Genomic DNA, 20043 nt, shown 5'->3' with positions numbered 1-20043 from the left:
TCCATGAAGATCCAGCATAAATTCAAGCTGGGTTTTGCTGAAGTTCCTTCCAGGAAACAGCTCATATTATCTGTAAAATGTGCAAGTGGTAGTAAAAGAAGCACAGCTCCCAGTAGAGATCATTTAGAAAACATATATATTATGAACGGCCTTCTACCTGAAATGATCATTCACTGCATGAAGTTTTAAATCTGCAAAAACTGTTTCCTAAATAGTCTGAAATAGAAGAAAAGATGCTACAGCTAATGATTTTATTATTTTTATGTGCAAAGTCAATGTCTTCAAAATTATTAGTCATGATTTATGCATTGTGCAGCTTCTCGTTATTACTGACTACTGATTTAAGGAATGCACTAGTATCTGATTTCCTTGCTCCTGTAACCCCCCTTCCTACTCTTCCTCCAAGAAACCCTGTAAGAAATACAAACACAGAGAGCAAAAGATTCCACAGAGAAAGCATGTTTTCAGAGATAGCGCTTTCGCTCTTTTTTTTTTTTACTACTTTTTTTCATTAAAGAAAAAACACCTACTTCTTGCAAACAGTCCAATGACATTCATCTAGTCTGAAAATGACAAATATCATCCCAAAGCACTGACTGAGGTAGGCTCTCTCTGGAATCACTCATCTTATTTGTGGCAGACTATGCGGTATATTCATAAGAAAACATAATAATTTGCTAGCCCATCCAAAGTGAAAAGACAGAAAAAGAAGCACCCATGAAATGCAGTTTCTTCAGATTTCCATTTCCCACTCAACCTCTGCAATATTTTCTTCACTCTCCTATTTCTGTCACACGATCTTCTTTTACAGAGAGTTTAAATCATTTTATCCTAGTTATAAATCTAAAACTGATTTCCAAAGTTAACAATGATGGATGATGGCACTTTCCTATTGCTATTTAATTGCTTCAACACCAGTGCTTTGATAAATTGGCTAAAGTATGTCTTCCCCCCCCCCCCCCCCCCCCCCCTCCCAGTTTCATCTTAATAGTCTTTACTTTCATGGTTTAACCCTCTTGGAGCATTTAAAAATGATTTTGTAGTCAGTAATGTATTTAATGCCAGAAAAGATAAACCTTGGCAAGCTAGATTGTTGTAATTACTTCTGTGTTACATCCCTGACACTGCAGAATGGCAAATCAGACCACCTTTACTGGAACAGTACTAACCCACAACTTGTCATGTACACATCGTTTTTTAATTACTTTAACATTGGCTATAAATATCTATTCCTTCTTTATATCTGTCCTTCTTTCCAGTTAAACTATTCTCATATTCTGAATGTTGATAATCCTGTAGAACACAGGATTACCAGAGCTTTAAACATTTGCCATTTGATCCCCTAGCCACTTCAGCCTTGACTTTCAGAAAACAGGCCTGGTTCCCTGCAAGTGCTGGCTGCCCAACCTCATGACAGTTCAATTAAACCGATCGCTTTCACAGGGTGTAGATAGGCTGCTGTTCTCAGTAAATACCTCACCTCTGTTTTCTGACACACAGTTGCATTCAAAGTCACCCAAAACACTGACTTTATTCAATTACAGCAAATCCACTGATTTTCAAGGCTCTAGCTCATCTCCAGGATTGTATTTTCTACCATCACAGTGAATTTCAGCATCTGAATACCTGAGAACCAAGTTCCTCTTAAAATTTACTCTAAGCAAAAGCCAGCTACCTCAGCTAAGTATAGCACTGAGGTTTACTCTCTCCCTGAATAGAATTATACGTATTTTGAAAATGGGAAAAAAATTACAAGTGATCAAAAGCATTAAGCATAAGGATTATCACAGGGGGGGATTATACGTAAATCCTTATATGCAGCCCCATAACAAAAGAACAGAGAAATTGCAGTATCATTTCAAATCTGAGCAATGCCAGGCCTGGGAGCATATGGCATTGCACTGGCCTATTCTGTTGCTCTTCATGTCAAGAGAAGGCACCCTGAGGTTCTCCAAAGCCTGCGGAATATCAGCCTCCGCTGAGAGGTAAAGGGCTCTCAGCAGATTTTTTCATCAAGCTCTGAGCAGATGTCTCTTTGTTGTTGTTTTTTTGTTTGCTTTTTTTTTCTTTTAAGTGAGCATGAATAAACTAGCTCACCCAGAGAAATCAAGACAACAGGGATGGGTAATTCCACTGAATTCTTTTTCTACCTCTAGCACCATTTTTATATTGCACATCTGAAGGGAAAGCTTTTAAGATAATACTGAGTAAAATATAAACGTCACTGAAAATTCAGATGGCAGGAATTCAACCAGAAAAAAAAAATATTTTCACTTCAACTAGTCCTCCTTGCACTTGTTGCCCAGGTCTTTCAGTTAACTGACAACTTTCCTAATGCACTGTGCTCAGCTTCCTCCTCGTTTCCAGCAATTCACATCATGAACTATGCCCACTTACATGAAAACGCTAAGAACTTCTTCCTTCATTCAAAGGGAGTTAAGAGTTATCCTGAAGCCAGGAGAAAAAAAAAAAAGTGTATAACCAAGGCCATTTCAGAAAGAATGTCACCTTGAAAGCACGGACAAGGACAGAACAGTCTTATAGTAAGCCTTCTCTTGACACATGTACCATCAGTGGAGATGCCTGACTGTGATATGTCACTAAGATGAGGCTGGTGAAAGAACATAATCTTGGAAGGACACTCGCCTCTCCATCTACTCAAAGAACCTGGCTATTACCACTCAAGTGACACTGCAAAGCTAGAGGTTTGTCTTAAACTAAAATGTAGTGTTAGATGAAACAGTTTGCCACTTCTCAAGGTTTCTGAATTCAGAGAACTGGAATTGAATAGAAAGGGCAAAGGCACTTCCACAGTGCTGAAGGTGGACCAAGAATTTTAATTGCTGTTCAGATTCTGAGAACTTTGGCTTATATACACATTCATCTTACCTGAAAAACCAACAGTGCCCAGGAACAAGACTACTGTAGTAACACATCTCCGAATTCAGCCTACTACAGAGTCACCACTGGAATATATGATGTGAAGATGAAGAAACTAAACCCTACAGAAGACCACAGTACGAAGGGAAACTTTGATGTCTGTACAAGAGCTTACTCTGTCAACCTAACTTGTCAAAGTACTAACTTACTGAGGTTTAGGGTTACTGATTTTGCTCTTCTTCAAAGGAAGCTATTTAAGATATCTGAGACATGAGTGTACAAACACTTTGATCTTTCTGCATAAAATGCAACGTTTCAGGGCTGATTATTTATGTTGAAATTAATATATTTTCCTACCAAATAAAACTATTTTTTTGTAGCATTTACCCAAGAACACGATTTTGAATTCTATGAACTATTTTGGAGTAAGCTTTTTTCTTTTTTAAGCACACAGTTCTGAGCTGACAGGAGGGTTAAATTACCACTCCTGACCTTCTCTATTTCTCTTTCTTACTATCACTGTTTCTTCTCCTCCAGCTAGGAGATAGTTAAACTTGTTCATGCATTTATGTGCGTTCACCTATTGATGACTTTCAGGACATTTGCCTTGTTGATATTTCTAACACTGATGGTAGCTACTTTTTATTGTATCAAGTTTATCACACCTGAGCTGTGATAACAATGTTATCAATTTGCGGTAGTATAAGACAAAGTCACCAAATATTTAAGGTCCTAGAAAGGCATTTTTGCAGCTTTCTAATGTAAGCTACCCTAACACCAATTCTCAGGCTAAGTAGCTTTAGCAGACTCACATCTCTCTCTCCAATCTGCAATTGCATCACTGCACTGCAGTGCAGAAGTGCTTTAAAGCCCTTATGCACTTGTAGCAGATCTAACTTCAGCACCATGGGAATCCAGATACCACTTGTATGGTAATCTGTAATTAGAAGCTGTCAAGAAACATGGAGGAACACCTCTTACTACACTATCTTTAAAGATGTATCTAGGAGCAATACTATCAACCACGAATAAGCAGGTTTTCAGTTCACTGAGTAAACTGATTTTTGTCAAGTCTGTATTTATTTAGGGATGCTAGCAAAAAAAACTTATTTTTTTGTGCAGCATTTGTATAAAAAGCAAATAAACTAATGTTTTCAGATTTCTAATGTAGCTCTTCAGTGAACTGTGGTTTTTTGAGTATATAAAAAACTTAGCAGCTCACCTGCTAAATGTCTACCCAGAAAATATTACATTTTGGGAAACAGAATTTCACTGTGTATTCTGTTACCAAATCTTTATGCTTGAGGATCCCTTATAAAATTACATGGCAGTCTCCAATGTGATTTTCTATTTCTTTTTCTAAAATGTAATTTTCCATACGTTTTAGATAAATAACTGTAATGAAGTAGTTCTGAATGAATGTTGGGAAAGTTTAACCTACATTTGGTGCACAAGCTCTGAGGATCAGTAAAAGTTTTTGCAGGACTATAGTAAGTTTAATAAATGCATTTGTGACTGCACTTTCTTAGGAAAAGGCAACCCTTTCAGTTTCACTATGGGTTTCTTTTGTGCAGACAGTCCAAATTCAGAAACATACCAAATCCATGGTTACTTCTGGAAACAAATACAGCATTCTGTCTCTGCAAATTTTCAAGCAAGTTCATCCAAAATAACTGCCATTATAAATCCTTGTTCAGTGTTTCTTCTTTTTAAAACAATTCTTTAAAAGAAAAAACCTGTAACTACCCCAACAGTACAATGATATAGAATTTCTGCACTCCTTTTCTCTGTGCTTTTCTTTCCCTACAGTTACTAAGTTTCTAAAACAGATAAACTGCTACTGACAGTGGAGATCGCGCTACAGCACTAGAGAAGAACAGATTTAACAGCAGATAAGAGCCAAAAGAATCCTCCAAATGCTATAGGAGCAACCCACAGTTTGTTTTCTGTTCCTACCCAAATGGCAGTGGAGACATATGAGCCTGCCAACGCAATGATTCTCATTAGAGTAGCACATACACTAACAGAAACACTGAACAATATCAACTTGTACTACTTCAGTACTCTTTTACGAACAACAATTATCTTAGTAACAATCTTTTCAAATTATTAAGTCACTGAATCTTTGTAATTTATGTGAGATCAAGAAATCAAGGAATATTTGGAAAGGTTTCTGAGAATACTTTTATGGTTCCATTTGCAGGCAGACAGCTCTCCCCATTCTTCTGTCTGGGAAATATATAGTTCCTATATCAGATTCTGAAATATTCCTGAGCATATTTCTGCCACAGGAGTAATAGGGAGTTGGGGACTATTTCTGCTTGGCTTTGTGATTATACTTTCCAATTTCAGATAGGGATACTTACAATTCTGTGAGGACTAAACCAATTAAGTGCTAATTGATTTTCTAGCACTTATAAAGAGGCAATTCACCCATCACATCTCCCACTGAAAACAATAATGACTATTAAAGGGACAGCATAAGATCAGTATTGTAGTCAAAAGTTCTAAATAAATAGTCATAGAGTATTTGTTAGTGAGAGCAAATAAGGATCTGAGTTTTTAATGGATGATTCAATCTGAGTTCCTCGCTCTCCATTCACTCTGTGGCTGCTGTGTGCTGCAGTCCCGCCTCTCACTGCCAGCCTGCATCGGAATGATAATCAGTCACTATGAAAACTCATTAGCTCCACAGCAATGAGTCCTCCACTGCTGAAGCTTGGTGCTGTTCTCAGCACCATGGCAATGATCTCTAACTGGATGTCCCAAATTCTCCCATCTCTGGTAGGACTAAATACCACCAGACTACCCACTTCAGATACTCTAGTAAGTAGCTATGATGTGTTGCAAGCCATCTTAATGCTAAACTAGAATTTAAGTGCTAGCAAAAGCTTTACTCTGTTGCCTCTTTGTAAATCTTTTTAATACTAACCTTCCTATCATCACTTAATGCATGCTACTCTTTGGGCATCATAACTTGGTGAGCATGTTGCGGTCTTACTATGGACAAGAACGTATCAAGTAACATCCTTAAATATTTATGAAAAAAATGTTTTCATCTTGAGGGTGAAATGCTAAAAATAGTACAGCAGCATCATTTTATTTGCCTAGACATTCTTCCTTTGTTTACTGCTCCAGAAAAATGTAGTGCATTATTAAAGAGAACAGATTTCAGGCAGTAGATTTCTTGTTAATTTTTGTGTGCTATACATTTTTCCTTATTGGAACACAGTAAAACAAATAAGTAGCTGTTAGAAACAAAATAGAATTAGTACTAAGAGGCTGGGTATCAGAAAATTGGAAAGGCAAGTAACAAATGACACAAATAGCAGTTTGTATGGCTGATGATCTTATATAGCAGCATCTGTTAAAGACCACATACAGAAAACCTGTGATTAGCTATTCACGAAAATTGTAAATAGCAAGCATTTAATTGGACAACAAGGAACACCATACTGGTATTCATAAGTTGAAGTAAAATATAATTTTTCCAAATGTTTAGCAAACCGCTATATGTTAACTGCAATCAGATGTTTATATAAGTGTGTTATGTAAAATGTAAATTTCACTATTTGTACAGAAGATTGCTATGCTCAGACTTATTTTTTAGCTGTAAAAAGAATGATGTATTTACTAATCAATGTTTAATTGAATATATGTATGCAGGAAAAGCATTACTGCAGGAAGTCACTACATTTGGGCTTTAAATGTTGCTACTTAAAACTTAATTATGCTGTAAGAAAGAATTCTGTTAAGTTTTAGAGCAGCACAAAGCTGAGCAGATGAGGAAAAATTCCATTTTATTTTCTTTCAATGTATCTTATGTCCAGTGAACTAGAGTGCAGGTGGCAATATGATATAACAAGAAATAAGGTTCCCTAATTTAAATCCAAGTTTAAAGCTGCAACTGAGTAGCTGAGAGTTTCACCCTAGTTACTATATAATATAGGCATAAATAGTTATAGACACACACATCTATCATTATATATGTTTACATATTCAGATTCAAAGTAATGTGAATTTGTGCTTCCCTTCACTCTAAAAAAACACAAATTACACAAAGGCCTCATAAGTGTTATTTCAGTGATGCAATTTGCACTCATTAAGTAGAGTGTTTCAAGAGAGCTAGCACGAGTGCCCTAAGATCCAGGGACACAATCATAGAATCCTTATTATCTGAGGTCGGCATCATCTGCCAAATGGAAAAAATACCATCTTCAGTCTGGTGGGGTTTTGGCATAAAACCAAGCATCTCAGGCTTTTCCTTAACTTCAGCTGTTGACTGACAGACTTTATGCCCCAGATGTTTGACAATGCTGTAGTCATCACTAACTGCTGCATCACCAAGCTGCTGTCATCCACTGTCAGCTTCCCCAGTTATCAGAGCAGCGTAAGCAGTGCTCCAGAAGTTTTCTTCTAGGATACATACAGCTCAGAAATGTCAGGAAAACAAAGTAAAACCTCCTCATCTTCACTAACATTTTCTCCTCCTCTCAACTGGAGCAACAAGGTGAGTCAGGGCAAAAGGCCTCCTCACCAGCAGTGACTCCGTCCCTGGACTGAAGTCACGGGACAAACAGACAATTACTGTCTATATCTAAGCAATGATACGAAGTACACATGTTGCGATTTGTCCTGTCACTAGTAACAGTGGAGGCTCCTATAAGAATATCTACAATTGCAAGTGAAAAAAAGTACAACTTTTTGAGTTAAGTGAAGTGACTGCATCGCACAGCAGCCTGCCAAACCAGATTAATGCAGTCTTGGAGGAGATGCCTCTGTTTTCTCCCAGTTTCCAAGAACTAGTATGATTTATTATCATTGCTGCTGTTTGCCAGTTGTTATCTCTTTCCTCGTTTGTTTTCTAAGGCCTGTCAGCAGTAAGTCGGCATCTGAAGAGTAGATTCAGTAGCTCTCCTCAGGTTTTGATGCCTGCTAGATTTTCCCCCACAGCAGTTTCTGCTTAAGACAGGGCTTAAAGGACAAAGCAAAGAAAAAAATAACAATCCATCCTACTTAACAAAGGAACCCTAATGGGATAAATACAGGTAAACACAAACTACCAGAAAGAACTGCAGCCTATACTGGGGGTGTGACTTCAGCAACTCATTTCTGCACAGCTATTCCATCACAGCACACTCAGACTGTGCCTGAAGGTCTTTTTTTCTGAGAAGTTTTTTTTTTTAATCAAGTCACAATTAGGTTGAGTTGATCAATAATCTATTTTTTCTTAGACACAGACGCATTACATCATTAGAACCATTAAGTTCCATTGACAACACAGCCTGGACTATAACTGCCTCACTATAGACTGTGTATGATGGTGCTGCCTCATCCATTCTCCTCTGTACAGAACTCATTCACTGATGTACTAAACTGAATGCAGTAAAATCTAAATATAGATTTTAACATAGATATCACAAATATCACAATCTGTGTACAAATCATACTGAGTGTTCCTGTCCTATAGGACTTATCACAAGCTCTAGGTTCCTGAACTTCAACAAAAGCTTGCTCCTGCGTGGCCATGCTGTCTGGGCATCAGTTCTACACAGAAACATAAAAACTTGTGGAGTGAACAGAGCTTACACTTTGCAAGGGTTACCAGCTTTGATGGGCTTCAGCTGTTCCAGCCTGCAGTTTTAGTATCTGCTCAAAACCAAATTAAACTACTTCTCCAGCTGTAAGTTTGATTCTTATTTTTGTATACATGTATAATTAAATTCCTTTTGCCCTAAAAATTAAGTACATCATAGAAGTGAAACCATTTAGCACTGGATATGCCTTTCTAGCAAATTCTAAGGCAAGTTTAGCTGTCCCCTATTTACAGTCATCTATGTATGCCTTCCTTTTCCTTGCAAAACAGAGGAACATCACAACTCTGAATTTTTCACTAAATTCCACAGTAGAAGAGATCAATTCCATCTTCACTGGCTTCCTCAGAGGAGTCATTGTAAGGAAAAAAAGTTTGCCTGCTAACACCGAATTGATTCCCGGAAAAGTAATGCTAACTTCCCTACTAATTTCAGTCTACAGAGACACTGCATGTTTTCCGAGATGAGAAGTTATGCAACTTACTCCTCCCTCTATGCATCAATAGAAGCTTGCTGGTTTTAACAATCACTCTCCATGCTGACAATAAGTGCAATTTCATAGTATAATTAGTAATTGATTTCAACTACATCCAGAAATATTTCAGTGCTATCTATTAGCAACTATACTATGAAATTCAGTTAATACTGTATTATTAGGAAAAAATAACACTTCATATTAATTTTAAATTACAGATTGAGAAAAGAAAAATATTTCTGGTGTCCATTACTCTTCATTTCGTCACCTGGGTTCATTCATGTAATTACATAGTCCCATTCCAACACTCTAAGACCTCCATACTTTCTATTAAACAGACAGATACCATTTTCACAAAGTGCCACCAAAGCTTCAAAGACATTTTAAAGGAATGCTAGGAATTTCCAGAACTGTTCTGTCCTAGTGAACCACAGTTCAGTGTCTTAACTGTGTTATGCCATATCTGCCATCACTTCCCTCCATCTAAACTAATCTGGCACTTCTCAGCACTGCCCTGCAGCAAGCCTTCTCCCTTCAGTGTGAGCACAGCTGAAGTCAATGGAGAACAGTTTTCTGTGCTGCATCTTGAAGAGCAAGCTTGCTAACCCCCATCCAGAATCATGTCCAAACCATCTTCCTATTGCATGAGTCACATATACTGCACTCTCTCTTTGGGATTTTATATTTGTTCTTTTCTGACTTTGTTGTTTCCATTAGTCTAAAGTAAAAGTCATTCAGGCTGAAAGGACATATTTGCTCTCTGTTAATGAAAAACCGAAACATTGCTCTGCAAAGAATTAAATCAACCAGCTTGCACTGAATCCCAAGCAGGAAACTGTTCTCATCACTGGAAACAATGCTCACAGCACACTGCTAAAGGATGTATTACGAATCTGAACAAAATCACCAGTATAAATAGTTAAGAGAATAAAGAGCAATGACTAGGAGGAATCTCACTGCAAATATATAATGCAAAAGTAAACCAAAATAGGTAGTGTTTTCAAACAACAGAATCAGTTCAGCTCCTTTCATTTGCATTATTACTATTGTGTGTTACAGACTCAAATTAGCCCCAAGGAAGGGTGGCAAGTTTATAGTTCAGCCCAGGATCCTGATGGCCGCTGCATTTGTACAGTTGTTGCACCTGAACAAAACCTGTGCTCAAGAGATGCCAAGAGCAGGCAACTTAGACAGCTGCTAGAGAAGGTAAGTCTGCCCAAGGAACTCCTTCTTGTACTCAATACATTTCCCACAAAAATCCACTTCTTTCTGTTATCTAACAAAACTATTTCTTCAGAGTATGTCTCCTATCAGTGTTTTCAGCACCTTCCCAAATTTTTCTGTTGTCGTTGTAGCATACCTTTGCCAACCCAAGCCACTTGCCTTGCAAACTGAAGTTGCATCTTCTCTTATTCATTCCTCCCAAAAGTTTTCCTTACACATAGTCAGGACTGATTTTCCCTATGTTGAATATTACAAATCCCACCTCAAAATACCTAGTTGTTGGAGGGTTTGAACTACAGCTTCTGCTTCAATTATATATCTTTTGAAGGTCATTCCTTGCCTCACATCAACTAATAATGAAATACAGGCAGGACAGCATGATCAAAGCAGACCATACAAAAGAGAAATATGCTAATTTGCTTTTAGTGATTTTCTCACTTACTATCTACTTTGTTGTCTGGTTATGCAAATTTTGCCCAAAAACCCAAGATCTACTCCCAGTACCATCCACTGTTGTCTATACTAAAACTAGTACAGTGTTATGTTGTACCAAAAAAAAAAAAAAAAAAAAAAAAGAAGAAGAAAATGCTGCAACCATCGAAAGACAAATTATTGTCCTGCATTCTCTGCATAGTTAAGTCAATAGTGATTGTAGTGCATAACCTCAGAGTAGGAGATATGAGATAGAAAAGTTGAACAGCAGCAGCAGAAAGTAACATACAATGTAGACAGAAAAAATGTATTTTTAGCATATCGTATTTTTTCAGTATTATTCTAGCTAAAAAAATCATGTCAGTGTTAATGTAATGGCAGATCCTGCAGATTTGTTCTCCATAAGCCTCTGTGAACTTCAGTGGAAACTTAATTTCAGGTTTTGACCGAGCCCATAGCATAACATGCAGGTTTTAGAAATATTTCAAAACTTAACAACTCCCTTTCTCAGAGGAAAGTTGAAACGGAGAAGGAAACAGAATGCTTGCTAAAAAAGAATAACTGAAGTTGAAATATATGTTATTTTTAAAACTGGTAAAAGCATTGCTTTCTTAATAAGTGGTGTTAAAATATAAATTTACTGTAGATGAAAGTTCTTGCCTTACTATAGTGGAAGTGCCAGCAATAGCTACAAAGTTGTCCTACATACAAAAGTTGCCTGTACATTCACTTCTTCTCATCTATTAAAAAGAAAAGTTTTTCTACCATTAGAACAATTGGCTAACATTTCTAATCTTATACCCATTTATAAAACCATAAGCAAACACCAATTTAACAATAAGTGCATCCCAGCTTACAATGCCATGGTTTCCTTCTACTGAATTATTCTACCAACACCTACTAGCTAAAAATCACTCAGCAAACCTGTCCAAATTTTAGTCCTGTCCTTCTTCAAGGGCCTGGAAGAAAACACATGCTACACAGAACATAGTGAAGAACAGTCAGCACCTATCACAGAAGACAAAATAGACTCCCATGCTTAACAGCAATTTTCCAGACCATCAAAAGTGGAGCTGAGAGGCTCTTCCCCCCCCCACCTCAAAGAAACTATCAAAATCCCTAATGGCTCTAAGATCTTACTCCTGCTAGTCCTCTGTTAGCCCTGTTTCCCAAAGTTGGTACTGTCATGTTATGAAATTTAAAACTTACACTGTGGTATAAATGACTCACAACTAAAACCTTGCTATAAGCACATTTTATTGCCTGACATTTAACTACTTAACCAGGAATAAAAAGTAAAGCAACAAAAAGTGCATTTAGAGAGTGTTCTTCTTTAACAGGTTCAGAATATGTCCCAATCTATTGAAGTTTTAAATCTACGGACTCAGAGGGATTTCCAGTATGTTTTAAAAATGGAAACACAAATGAAAGGGCTGAAGGCCAAGTTTCGGCAAATTGAAGATGATCGGAAGACACTAATGACAAAGCATTTTCAAGTAGGTTTTATTTTAACAATAACTTTGAAAGCCTGCTGGAAGCAATGTACTAAGCAGCAATGCATGGACTGCTAAGATCTCAGCTTGAAATGCTCATACAAGAGCAACATTAAAAAAAGGAAAGAATAATGAAGTTTCCTTTATGATGATAATCTTTTGCTCTGTTCAATTTAATTGTGCTAGGAAGAAACTATTAATTATTAAAACATTAGAAAAATGTCCCTAGAAACTGAACCCTGTTTTTTTTCTGTACCAACGTGCATGTCATACTGAAAAATTATTGTTCAAGATACACTGATAAATGTAAAGATCCAAAGAAAATATCAAATAAGTAGAGAGTTCTGTACTTTTTCTGTTACCTGATATTTATTGCAGCTGAAAAAAAGAAAGCCAATAATAAATCAGTTGTTGTAATTTTTATCCAGTACAGTTAAGATCTAATTTCATATCTAAAGTTTTGCTATTTTGAGCTTGGGATAGGGGAGGAGGGCAATCATTCGTAGTCACACCTGTGTGATTCAAGAAAGACTTCCAGACAATTGTAATGACAAAAAAAAAAAAAAAAGAACAACCCACATGAGCCAATCTTTTCCTGAGTAGAAGGTTCACAAAATTTCATTGTATACTTTGAAATAAGCTATCTGAAGCACTCTTAAGGAAAAAAATAGAAAATATGCTCTACAAATACCAGGTGTAATAAATGGATACTTCTGGTCTGCAAGACAGGATCTAGAAAAAACATTCTGCATACTAAACTATTCTTAACCAAGTATATATATATATATTTTTAAGTATTTGTGAAACAAAACAGACTTAGTTTTCTAATCAATGAAGTAAATAATTACATAATTTCTTTTTCAGATATACTGAATATCCAACAGGTCTTAGTAATATCAGGAATTATTATGCTGATTATCTGACTACCAAATTTAATATTTTCTTGCATCATTCTTTATATTGGAGTTTGAGCACATACATCCAGTCATTTTCAGGCAGTAAGAAATGTCTTTTTTCCTTTTATCACTCATTGCTACACCACCATGTTATCTGTGTAACATCATTATATATTCAGTATATATTCTGCATTCCTGTTCTAAACTTACTTGGGAACAAAATATCTAAATTGACTGTCCGATGCTTGACATCAAAGGTAGTAGATTTTTGCAGTACTGACCTTTTCAATATTTGATATTTGTATTGGTCAATCATTTAACTTCCATTTGACAGTTTGCCAGGTAGACAAAATAGATTTTTAGATATCTAAATGAAAGAATAATTTGAAAGGTCAACATCACAATATGCAGTTAGCTTTCTGAAATTTGATCGACTAAATTTCCAGTCCTTCATCTCAACTGAGACAAAGAAATTCATTCTTAACATAGCATTACCTCTGATACCAGCAGGCACTAAGTGCTAGGATATGTCTACCACTGTTCATACTGCAATACAATCTAATTCTTGTACCATCATAGAAACAAGTTAGGGAGTGTCAGAACACATTTTTTTAATGAAAACAGCTAAATCATCTTTTTATCATTTACTGAAGTAAGATGTTCTAATGTTGTGGCTCCATATTTATGACAGAGTACATAATTTGCTCCAAGTCACACTTGAGCATATGGTCATACTTATGTCAAATCAGCATTCATGCATTCACTGTTTCTCTTATACACATTTTGCTGAGTTACAATCTTTTCATTGTTTTCCATCCATGGTTTATTCATGGTTTTTGACTGTTTATGGCTTCACAGAACCAAAGCCTAAGTTCATCACCTCCAAATTAAATAACTTGGGCTTCTGAAGCTGTGCTTCCCACATCACAAAGCCTACTCTTGCTGTCATGAAGAAAACCATAACTACTTTATTTTTACAGATAAAGTAGACTAAAACAGAGCTTTTACTAAGAACAATCAAATAAAAGTAGTTTCAGCTGTAGAAGAACTCAATAATTCAGCTATTAAAACAATTTGAAGACCCACTGACAACAACATCAAAGATGAAAAGGAAACCCTTGATTCTCATTAATTCATTTATAACTATTATTATGCTTGAATTAAAAATGCTAATTTCTAGCTATTAAGATGATCTGTGTGCAAAATACCCTTCTGAACACCACACGTAGGTCTTTATTTTGAACAAATAATTCCAATATGAAAGGAATTGTTAATGCCCCGTGGATAAATTATCTGAGTGATGAATAAATGCTGCATACCCTCTCAAGCAATTTTCAAACCTGTTTGAGAAGTGAAAACTCAGAGGTAGATTTTCAACCATTTGTAATGGCCAATCCCATCCACTTATTTCATATTTCCTTATTAGCAAAGCATTCTGTTTGGCATCAAATTATTTATTTTTGAAATGCTTTACTATGTTCATTGCATCCCATAATACAAGTGACTTAAAAAGCCATGCACATGCATCTCCATGCATCTGTTATTGTGCTAACCATCAGACTTCCATCTAGTTCTGTTCTGCTTTCCCTTTTAATCTCCTGACTACACTCCAGCCATCCTTCAGGACTGTATTTTCTAATCCCTTCACAATAAGCCCTCCCTGGGTGTCCTCATCCATTCCCTATCTCTATTATCACCTCTTACTAGAACCTAACATGCCTCCATTTCCACCTTTTTATTGTTTTGCCCAGTCTTGCATCTCCTCATGTCTCCAAGGATTTGCTCATGGACATCCTGCTGTTTTCACAAATTAAAAACAGATATGCAAATCTCTGTGTACAGCTGATATATCAAGGACAAACCTGCTACTCATAAAAGAAAATATTTTGATTTCAAGGATTCTTTGAGGCTTTCTACACAGCAATGACCAAGAAAAAAAAAAAGAAAAAAACACCTCAAGCAACCTAAGTTAATTATAAACATTAAGATTTATATCTTCAAAAACTAATTACAACATAAAGAATGATTAGGCAGAGAAATTCTCAAAGAACATGACAGCTAAGTCTGAGAAAGGGTCAGCCAGAGATTCCAAACTGAAGCCTTACTTCTTTAATAAACACTTAAGGACAGGATTGTCAACATAACACCAACTGCACATGGCAATAAAATGATTTGCAATATTTCAGAGCATTAATAAATAAATAAATAGAGGAAGCTCAAAGGCTCCTAGTGATGTACCTGTATGACAAATACTAATCAGTTTAAGAACCATGGATTTTTTTTATTTTTTTTTATTATTATTATTTATTTTTAATCAGAAGAAAGATCTATATGATTGTGGTCAGATCAGAATAAATAGGACTCAATATACGTTAAGAAAGAAAAGAACTCGGTATTTCTAAGGAGTGAAATAGAATTCAACAGTTTATCTGCTATAAAAACAGGTATGACATCTTTGATGCCATTATGTGTTCAAGCCTAATCACCTTCTCAAGAAAGATACAGTCAGTCGGGAGTTTATACATTTTTGGTTTACATCACTTGAAGGTAATCATGTAACACAGCAGAAACAAACTATTCTCTCATGCATTTTATCTACTGCTTAGTGCCACTAATTCTGAGGTTTCTAAAGCTTCTGCAACAAACAAAAAAAAATAGATCCGTAGCTAAAATCAGTAATTATTTTCAAGTCATTTTAATAATTAGACATAAATATTACATAATGGAAAATGAGAAGAATGAATTCCTTTAAACTGCTCTAACGCACATTCGATTGCCTTTAACAGGAGTTGAAAGAAAAGATGGATGAGCTCCTGCCACTGATCCCAGTTCTGGAGCAATACAAAACTGATGCCAAATTAATCACCCAGTTCAAGGAGGAAATTAGGAATCTGTCTACTGTCCTCACTGGTATTCAGGAAGAAATTGGTGCTTATGACTATGACGAACTACACCAGCGGGTGCTGAGTTTAGAAACAAGGCTTCGAGACTGCATGAAAAAGCTCAGTAAGTTTAAAATTTCATGTATGATTTGATCCCTCTGTTGAATGTTTATGATTTTTCTCAGTAGAAAGAAATTTTCCTTCACAGTGAAAGACTGTATCATATCCTGATTCATGCTATACTAATAAATATCAAAAGTAACTCATCTTAAGGACAGTCCTATCAATAGATTTGCACTAACGTATCTTAGATCAACATGTATCCTACTGTTTACAAAAGGAATTATGATGGAAGAAACAAAAAAAAGCAACTTAAATCTAAGACCCTTACATCTGGTTGGAAAGCAAAAAGATTCTTTCTAAAAGGTTCAGATATTCCTATTTTGAAGTTGGAAGTAGAATGGAACAAATTTGGTGTTGTCAACATCATAATAATGATCCAAATTTCACTATGACATCTGAGAGGGCAGTCCAACTGCACTGTCTTTAGACCTGTAGTATCAGCACTAAGACAGCTAAGTCATTCTTTAATTTGCAATACAACATAATTAGTATTACATCTATATGTTATTACATCTATATGGGGAATAAAGCATGACTTCTCTAAAAAAATACAGCATCAGTCTATCAGGAGCACCAGACAACATCAGAGACCCTCCATCTTCATTACTCTTGTACTAGCTTTAGTAAGAAAAGATCAAAGTTCAGCACCTCCAAAGCTCAACACTAGATCAATATTACCTACCAAAACTAGATGTCTGAAGTATTATTAAGCTTCAGCCTTAACTTTCGTTACCCAAATAAGGGCAACTAGTACCTACCTACTTCACAACCATAATAGAAGAATGCATCCCAAAAGAAATCCATGCATTCTGAGATACCTGAATGAATCACTATTGAAATCTTGGGTGCTACAGAGAAAGAATAAATACTTTCTAAGTTAAGAAAGAGCACAAATGAAAGAGAAGCTCTAAGTTTCCTTCCTGTAATCAGTATCTCAGTAAACAGTTACGGGATGGCTTACCTTCAAAGGCTATATGTGACATGAAATACATAATTAAATTTATAGGCAGTGCATTCATTTTTGTGAGGCAATAGAATGAGAAAAAATCTAGGTTAGGTTACACTCTTAGATTATTTATTTTCAATGTCTTCATTTTAAACTAGAAATAGCACCGTGACAATAGGCTAAAATGCATGAAAGACTTTGTCAAACAAATTTCTTATAGTCTTATTTTCCCCTCAGTACTCATAGAATAGCATATTACTACACTAACAGAAGGCAGTGAAGAGAAAATAGTTACGTTATAATATTGCAGCAAGCAATAAAAATCATAAATAATATTTTCAGATAGTGTTCCTTTAAGCTCATCAGGCAACAAAAGACCATCATGACATGCTTAACGAGTATCTTATTTTTCTTTCATTCTATGGCGTATCATATACCTTTAAAACTGAGTAGTAAAGTGACTACAGTACAGAATAGATTTTTTTTTTTTACATCAGAGTGACCAGATGTAATCATATGAGGACTCTCTTCCCAGATGTCTACTATTTGCTTAATTTTTCACCACATTTCCCCTCACATATTCTGAATTCCTGCAGCATATTCTCTCTCTCTCTTGATGTACTAGTGTAGAAAAGTTATATATATTAAATATATGTTCATGAACAATAGAGAGTTTTTAAATAATTCCAGAGCACATCCATGCCACCAACACACTAAAGATAAGCATAATAACCTGTTCCCAATAAATGGACACTTCCCTGGACATCCTTTCTCCTTCGCATTCTCTGAAGTCTTCATTGCAGTTCTAGTCAGTGGGGAATTAACTTTCCTGATAGCATCCCACTTGCTGCTCTGTTTAGGATTTGTGACTAAGCAGATGTTGACAACACACCAATGTTTTCATTAGTGCTGAGCAGTGCTTTCAAAGTATCAACGATTTCTCTTTTTCCCAGTGTTCCCTTCAGAGTGGGGTCACAGGTGGGGAAGAAATTAGGAAGAAACAGAGCTGGCTCAAACTGGCCAGAGGGTTACTCCTTGCCACGTAGCAGCATGCTCAACAATAAAAACTAGGAAAGCCTGCCTTTCAAAGCAGCCATGGGTCACAATTAACTAATTGGGCTTAGATGCTTAAATTACTTTTATTTTCTTCTACTAATAGTGGTGCTAAAATCCTTTATAGTAGTTTAAAAACAGCTTAATTTAGGCTTAACTGCAAACAGCTCCTGAAGAACTGTTGTGTGTTCCAGTCATACGCACCACAAGATATGACCCAGCTGCGACTGCCCATGCCAATCTGACAGCTAGAAGCCTGCAGCAGCAGAAGGCAGATTGGCCACAATGTTACACAGGACCTAGCTTAACAGATTTTGTTGTGTTTCATAACATAATTACCTAACTTGCACGTGTAATAGCTATTTGCCATTCTTATCCCTAGCAGGCATTTTTCACCATTATAATGCATTATTTGTATTGTCCTGGCCACTTAGAGGAGATCTTCCATTTTCACTGGCAGCAATTTCAATTTTTATTAGCATACAATAAGCAGATGTTTTACTCTCCCTGAGATTTCATAATTACCATAGCAGTTGTGATAACTGAAACTCACTCCTTCCCTTTGGAACAGGAGAAAGCTCAGGTTAAAACTGCTTAGAAATCTAGCCATGAAACTTTAAAATGGAGAACATGAAATAAAGCATGTAGAGAAAGTCTGTATGATTGCATATACCACAAGTGCATATTGAATTATGCACGTACAGGTCCTTCACTAGCAGTCATGAAAGGTATGCTTGTGTGAGCGAATGAAGATTGCACAGTAAGCCTAAGACCATTCTGGTCTGTTCAGTAAAATGAAAAAAAAAAAAAAAAAAAAAAAGAGAAGCAAATACTCTGTAAAAAGTTATTTACTGAAGTACGAAGACATGATTCAAGTAGACATACATTGGATTCATTTGCAGCTATAGCTATAAATAACATATATAATATATATAAAAACTATATAAAATATAATATAAAAATAGAATATATATAGCTATATTTTGCATTAACACTTTTTGTTAAAAAGTTCAAAATTACAAAATTCCACTTACCCCCCAAAAATGCTGGTGTATCAGTGACAAAAAAGGTATTAACGAAGGCATACAATTACTGATTGCAGTGGTACTTGCACTCTCAAAGCAACATTCCCAGTGTAATTTGGAGAGATTTATTAATATCTCCTAGTACAAAACTGTTCAATAGCAAGTTTTATCATTATCTCCATCTTGTAGATGAAGAAATAAGTCAGGAAGGATAAGTGACTTTCCCAGGGATTACTTGGCAAGTCACTGCCCTCATGCCATAGGATCCACAGGCTTCTTCTCACAGAGCTCAAGTGACTAGACTGAAGTGCTTCCTGGATTTGTATTATGCAGGACAACAGTCATGCACCCATTAAGAACTGATTCTTTGTTCCTTCATGTAACAAAGTAACATCACAACAAATTTGATCATAATTTGGAGAGTGAAATAGCTAACGGACTCGGAATTCGTTTGTGCAACAACTGAAAATAAAATGTCATTTTCCCCTCTTTATTACCTGCACTAAATGCAATGCTTATGAACTTCAGGAAGATGATTTGTTTTTTTTTTTTTGTTTTATTTCTTTTCTAAGTCCTTCTATTAATCATACACTTAACTTGGCTTACGTATCAGCCATCAGTGTCCATTTGCATCAGAGCCTGGGAAGATCATATATTCCTAGCTATCTTCAAAATAGATCCTGTTCAGTTTATTTTCACAACCTTACCAAATAAAGATCTGTGCAACCAGTTACTTATTAAAGAGGGATTTCTAGATACAAAGATTTGACCAGAAAAAAAAAAGTCCTTGCTAGTTTCATAAAATAGAAAAATCAAAGCTTGATGCAATCTTCTCCTTTGAACTGAATAAGATCACTCTCAGTCCTACATAACATTTGTTTCCCACATTTCCCATTATATAATCAATGAATACTAAGATGTTATAATTACAAAATAAACAAGAGTTAGGCAAAGCAGATTATGATAACAAAAAGAGAATAGACAGAAAGCTTACCCATATCTTGGGCTCACTTACAAAAC

General features: G+C 35.9%; 1 protein-coding gene and 1 long non-coding RNA gene across 4 annotated transcripts in view; one reads left to right on the top strand and one right to left on the bottom strand.

Moving 5' to 3' along the window:
* The window catches only part of LOC128072609 (uncharacterized), a 137978-nt gene that overhangs the window by 25130 nt on the left and 92805 nt on the right, over window positions 1-20043 (bottom strand). The window lies entirely within an intron of this gene.
* The window catches only part of OLFM3 (olfactomedin 3), a 52141-nt gene that overhangs the window by 25848 nt on the left and 6250 nt on the right, over window positions 1-20043 (top strand). The window contains exons 1-4 of one of the 3 annotated variants that reach the window (XM_052666575.1): window positions 2798-5706; window positions 10009-10155; window positions 11946-12101; window positions 15781-16000. In XM_052666575.1, coding sequence (XP_052522535.1) covers window positions 5578-5706; window positions 10009-10155; window positions 11946-12101; window positions 15781-16000 — 652 coding nt within the window. In that variant the 5' untranslated portion in view covers window positions 2798-5577. Of the gene's footprint in view, window positions 1-1008; window positions 5707-10008; window positions 10156-11945; window positions 12102-15780; window positions 16001-20043 lie in introns of those variants that run through there. The other 2 variants (XM_052666576.1, XM_052666577.1) reach the window with 2 other exon arrangements.

Source organism: Tympanuchus pallidicinctus, unplaced genomic scaffold (assembly GCF_026119805.1).
Source record: "Tympanuchus pallidicinctus isolate F22 unplaced genomic scaffold, pur_lepc_1.0 scaffold7, whole genome shotgun sequence".
NCBI lineage: Eukaryota > Metazoa > Chordata > Aves > Galliformes > Phasianidae > Tympanuchus > Tympanuchus pallidicinctus.
This window is presented reverse-complemented; position numbering and strand designations above follow the sequence as displayed.